Here is a 5,650-nt window from a genome sequence, read left to right as displayed (position 1 = left end):
AGCTATTTCAACCATAAAACAACGTTACATTTAAGAGTGAATACTGCCTCCAACGCATGAACACTCCCACATTTCATCTGAGGGAAGGAGGGATCATGTTTCCACTCCTTCAGAATGAAAACTGTAGCTTTTAGGGCGGCGCCTGTGGCTCAGTGAGTAGGGCGCCAGCCCCATATGCTGAGGATGGCGGGTTCAAACCCAGCCCCGGCCAAACTGCAACCAAAAAATTGGCGGGCGCCTGTAGTCCCAGCTTCTCGGGAAGCTGAGGCAAGAGAATCGCGTAAGCCCAAGAGTTAAGAGGTTGCTGTGAGCCGTGTGACGCCACGGCACTCTACCTGAGGGCAGTACAGTGAGACTCTGTCTCTACAAAAAAAAAAAAAAAAAAGAAAGAAAAGAAAACTGTAGCTTTTAGCTTTCTGAATCCTTTTGCTATTTACTGAAGGTGAGGGAAGACTTATAAAGTGGCCAAAGGAGCATAGGACTTTAGTATTAAAATATGAAGTTTGCCCCCATTCCAGATCTTTGGTACAGACATCAACTGTAATAATCTGACTGCCCACACCACCAAAACTGGCACATTTTGTAATTAAAAGTGATTGTGATTTTCCTTTTGACCATGTAAACAAAAGGGGAAATGCCTTGGGAAACCACTTTGCAATGTTCTCTCATTTCCCTTAAATATACATGTGCACAACCAGTTGCTGTGTGATGAAGTTCATGGATGGGGGAAATAGACTAGGCCAGGGTTATCGCTTTCATTCCCCTCTCTGTGTCCTTTTCTTTTCCTTTTCCTTGCGCTCCTGTTTGGCCAGTTTGTCTCTCTCCCTCTGCAGCTTGTCCTGTTCCTTCTTCCTTTGGGACTCATCCCTAAGTGATTCTCGCTCCAGTTTTCGGGCATTGAGGACATCTTCCACATTGGTGTTTCGGAAAAGGGATTTGTCAGAACCAATGTTCATTGTGGTGGCACCTGAATCATCCTTTTCATCTGCTTCATCCTCTTCATCTGTCACATCAGCATACTGGGCCATGAGGTCAGCTTTTCTCTGCTTCTCTTCTTCTGACACCATCCTGGGTTTTACCACCATCTGTGCCTGCTTCTTAATTAGAGTTGCAATGGCCTGAACTTCATCTTCTTTTTTCACTTTTGTGACAACATTCTGAGTCTCCGACCATCGTTCCACAATCTCCTTGCAGATATTAAGGAGGGAATCTTTTTCCAGGAAAGCCAAGAGGATACCCTGCAGAACATCCAACTTTTCTTCTTCCTCTTCTTCCTGCAGGACATCCAAGATGTAGGCACCATAAATGGCTCGGTCCACCCCCAGCGCCTCCAATTGTCCATCTAGCCATAATCCAAAGCCGCCGCTCCCGCCATCGCCTTTGCCAGAGGTGGCCGCGGCCACTTCACCGGGCACCACCATCTTGGGGTCAGGGTTTTTTTTTTTAGATAGTCTCATTTAGTCACCTTGGAAAGAGTGACATGGGATCACAGCAACCTCAAACTCTTGGGATCAAGTGAACCTTTTGCCTCAGCCTCCTGAGTAGCTAGGAATACAGACACCTGCCACAATGCCCGGTTACTTTTTCTAATTTTAGCAGGTATAATCTTGCTTTTGCTCAGGCTGATCTTGAACTCCTGAGTTCAAGCGATTCATCCACCTCAGCCTCCCAGAGTGCTAGGATTGCAGGTGTGAGCCGCTGCGTCCAGCCAAAGCCACTGAGTTTGGGGTAATTTAATGAAGCAATGGATGGCTAAGATAATATAATGGGAACATAGGTAAAAGGGGATCTTTGAAAAAACTTATATTTCCAGGATAGATTATTCAAAACTTATAGATACATATAAAAATGCAATTGCAGCAATGCTAATATTTTCAATATAATATAAACAATTTGCTGACACAAAAGAAAAATATGAACCATGCAAGGTGACCCTTACAATGCAGCACTCACATTAATATCTCCTTTCTATCTCTTGTCTCTTGACAATTCTCAGTGAGGGTCCATCAAAGGTAGTCACCCTCGTGGAAGATTAATGGAGCCTCCATACAAGGGCAAGCGAGAAGGGTGCTGTGTGGCACTTCTGAAAGAGAGAGTGCCTGGAAAGTCAACACGTGCTTTCTTTGAGAGTGAGCTCTTATTCTGAGTTTTGGTTGCTTTTTGTCTTCAGCATTGGAGTCTAAGTAGGAGTCCTAACACACCATCTTCCAAAGACATCCTCATTCCAAACAATGAGTCCAGGGTGCTTTGTCTTGTGATGGTGAGTTTTTATCACAAGCATGTGGAAGCTCTCTGCAGGCAGAAGACTGGGATGCCTCTTGTTACAGACAGGCCCAAGAATCTCTTCACAAAAGGAAGCAAAAGAAAGAACTCATCTGAAGAAAGGATGCCTTGCTGGAAAGGATCTTTTGCTGGAAATGTGACCTGTGTTATCTTTTGGTTGGAAGCGCCAGGGGGTCAGTGTGACAGTGATGACAACTGGGACCCACCAGTGGGAACGAGACCTGGAGAGAAGATGAAGCCAGCGCCCAACAGGGACCAGAGAACAGGTTCTTGTGCCCACGTGAACGCCTCCTGGGGACTTGCAGGAAGCCCATGAGAGAGGGTGGGTGATAGAAGAGCCAGAAAAATGTGACTCCATGGTTATTAATACCACCTAAAACATCCTGCCTTCATGTCCAGAGGGTTTGTTCTGTACAGGAGGCTCAAATGAGAGAATAAAGACTCAAAATTGTTATGACGAGATAGGGCTCCCTTTGTCAATAGGCAGAGTGAAATCCCCTCTGACTAAAATGTGTCCCCTTTATTCTTGGGGAGACCATAAGGACAGCACCTTATGTCTGTTAAGTGGAGCCCCCCAGTGACAGCTGCCCTCCCTTCAGTGAGAATTAGAATGTGCATGACTTTGGTACCCAGTGAATCTCTCTATTCCAGGCATGAGGGAGGTGTACCTGTGCCTTTTCTCCTGAGAGTGGCCTTGGTCATTCAGTGATTTAGAGCTGATGGAAGGCTAACAGGGCAGCGACAGGGACTTCCCTGGACACCTCCCCCTGAGCTAAGAATGAAAGTCCTCCCATCCCCTTTGATAATACCACCACATGGCCACTATGTGGCTGTGTTGCGAAAATTCTCTAGTTCGGAAAAGAATTATGATAAGCAACCAAGAAAGGGGCCTCTGTGGCCTGTGTACATCATGGCATGACAGTCCACATTTAACATGTGGTGCGGGCTTCATGGCATCCACACCATTTATAGTTCATGGGTCTCAGGAAGATAATAAAACCGTTCAGGTGTCTGCTAAATAAATTCCAAGAGTTGGTTAAATGATAATACAAGGGCATTTATTAGGGGACAGACTAAACAATAGGAAAAAATATTTTGATTACTATGTTCCATATTTCTAAAACTAGCAACTTGACATCTTTCTTAAAAATATTGAGAAGACTTCAAAAAACACAGCAGTTTCCCAGACCGTCTGAGAAGCAGAGTAAGCTCGCAAGTGAGTGGATAACACGCACTTCTAACCTCTCCACTGACTTGCAAAGACTATCCCAATCACTGCCAAGGTTATGGTTACCCCATCACCCAAGGCACAAAGGAAACGCACCTGCCAGCAGCCAGTAAATCACAGTGCCCCATGTGGAGAAGGGTGTTTTCTACAGGTTCCATGGAAAAGGGCCTGATTCAAGGATTCAAGCATAATTGTTTTTTTCCTGGGTGGTGATGCCAGGGAAGCCCGCTGGTGGGGTGGGGAGGAAGGACAACCAGTAGGGGTGTCACTGAGCAAGTAACTGCTAGACAGCTGGAGCCCAACCGCCCGAAGACCTCTACCCTGTGGAGAAAACACATTAAAGTTATTCCACCAGGGGATGAGGAATAATTTTCAAATATTAGCATAGATGTTACCATTCATCTTTATATGTGCAATGAGGGCTTTACATGCAAGTGTTAGCATTTAACTCCTAGCAGTGTCCAGCTCCCTGCAAGGTGAGGAAGAACTGTGAGGAAAAGGCCCCACGCCACCTGTCTCTGCCTTTCCCTCCTCTCAGTTTTCACTGTAAGCGTTTGGGAAGTCACATGAGGAAGAAAGGATGTGACAGGGTTCCTCGTTGCTGCAGTAGCTTCTTTCTCCTATGGAAGCAAGTTCTGGTGAGACAGGAGAGCGTTGCCTCTAGGGTCTTCACACTCCCTCTGCTTGTCACAGACCTGACACATTGACCTTGCCATCACCTCAACCCTCTGAACTCTCTGGCACCTTAGGTCCCACAAATTCTGTGCTTGTGGGACACCAGGAAAGTTCTAGGGAATGTGGAGCAAGGAAAGACCTGGGCACACACCGTGTGGACCTGCCCTGAGGGCACGCTCCTTGCCTGTCTGACTGCTCAAAGCACCCAGCAGCCTCCCACGCAGCCTGCAGCACCCAGCAGGGAGCTCTGAGTTCTGACCTGTCAGGCTTTCTGGAGAGGCTCCAGCTCTCCTAGTCAGAACAAAAAGTATTAGATACCTTTGCGAAAGCACTTTATGTTTTCACTTGCAATCTGCACATATTCTCAGGAGGTAGAAGCTCCAGGCTCACATGGCCCAGAGGCAGCTGGACACCCTGCCTTGTCAGTGCCTACAGCACTTTTTCCCCGGGACCACTTCGCCCACTGCTATGGGTGGGTTTTCTGGAGAGGCACAGCCACAGCCACCTGCTGGGAGGATGCTGCTAAAATGGCACAGGGGTCCCATGGAAGGGGAGAGAGCTGGAGACTCAGAGGTCCCTTTCATATGAAGCTGCTCTTCATCAAGATCCAGTGCTTCGGTGAAGGTGCTTGGAAAGTACTTTGTAATTAAAAAGAAGACAATAATCCAGGTTTACACACATCCTCAAGGCCAGTGTGCTGATCATTTATTTATTTAGAGACAGAGTCTCACTGTCATGATGGCATCACATCTCACAGCAACTTCAAACTCTTGGGCTCAAGAGATCCTCTAGTCTCAGCCTCCCAAGTAGCTGGGGCTACAGGCGCCTGCCACAAGGCCGGGCTAGTTTTTCTATTTTTGGTAGAGACAGGGTCTCACTCTTGCTCAGGCTGGTCTGGAACTCCTGAGGTCAGGCAATACCTCCGCCTCAGCCTCCCACATTGTCAAGATTGCAGGTGTGAGCCGTCGCACCTGGCCTGCTGATATTTTAGAAGTCAAGTTATGAAACCATGTTCAAATTGTCAGTGTATTATTTAAACTCCTTTTACTAAAAATCTATTTGCCAACTGTAAAAACACAACCAGGGATGTTTTCCTGCAGCCCTGGATCTAGCCCTGGCTGGTTTGATTCCCATTGGAGCAGGAGGCACAGGGAATGGTCGATTCTGATATTTCTGCACACTAGGAAAATGGCTAAGTGCAGTGTCACCTGCACAATCAAATTGCATTTCCTGCTGATGGGTCCCAGAGCCAGCTTTCTTGGATGAGGAGTTCATTTGATGCTTGCCCTGAAATCATAGCAACCGTGTGTGCTTTGCTCAGGGCAAGGCTAACAGTCATATCTCTTGCTTGTCAGACAATGGCCACTCATGGAAATGCAACACGATCCCCAGAAGCCTCTCCTGATGAGTTTGCCCTTTGACTTTGTCATCTGGGACTATAGATGTCACCATTCTGTGCACGCA

The 5,650-nt window shown here is 46.9% G+C and overlaps 1 protein-coding gene across 2 annotated transcripts; it reads right to left on the bottom strand.

Annotated features, from left to right (window-relative positions):
- Window positions 1–400: 400 nt before the first annotated feature.
- Window positions 401–1,421, bottom strand: LOC128570976 (coiled-coil domain-containing protein 43-like). Of its 2 annotated transcripts, XM_053570660.1 has the most exons (2): window positions 989–1,421; window positions 759–929 (listed from the first exon to the last, which is right to left on the bottom strand). In XM_053570660.1, the coding sequence occupies exons 1-2, from the start codon at window positions 1,419–1,421 to the stop codon at window positions 868–870; spliced, it is 495 nt and encodes a 164-aa protein (XP_053426635.1). In that variant the 3' UTR covers window positions 759–867. The 2 variants fall into 2 exon arrangements, with proteins under 2 accessions (XP_053426627.1, XP_053426635.1); XM_053570652.1 differs by having other exon boundaries at window positions 401–1,421.
- Between the last annotated feature and the right edge of the window lie 4,229 nt (window positions 1,422–5,650).

Source organism: Nycticebus coucang, chromosome 2 (assembly GCF_027406575.1).
Source record: "Nycticebus coucang isolate mNycCou1 chromosome 2, mNycCou1.pri, whole genome shotgun sequence".
NCBI lineage: Eukaryota > Metazoa > Chordata > Mammalia > Primates > Lorisidae > Nycticebus > Nycticebus coucang.
Note: the sequence above shows the minus strand (reverse complement) of the source record. Positions and strands in the feature narration are given on the sequence as shown.

Coding starts and splice junctions, on each gene's coding strand:
- LOC128570976 (XM_053570652.1), bottom strand. CDS start 1,421: ATGGTGGTGCCCGGTGAAGTGGCCGCGGCCACCTCTGGCAAAGGCGAT.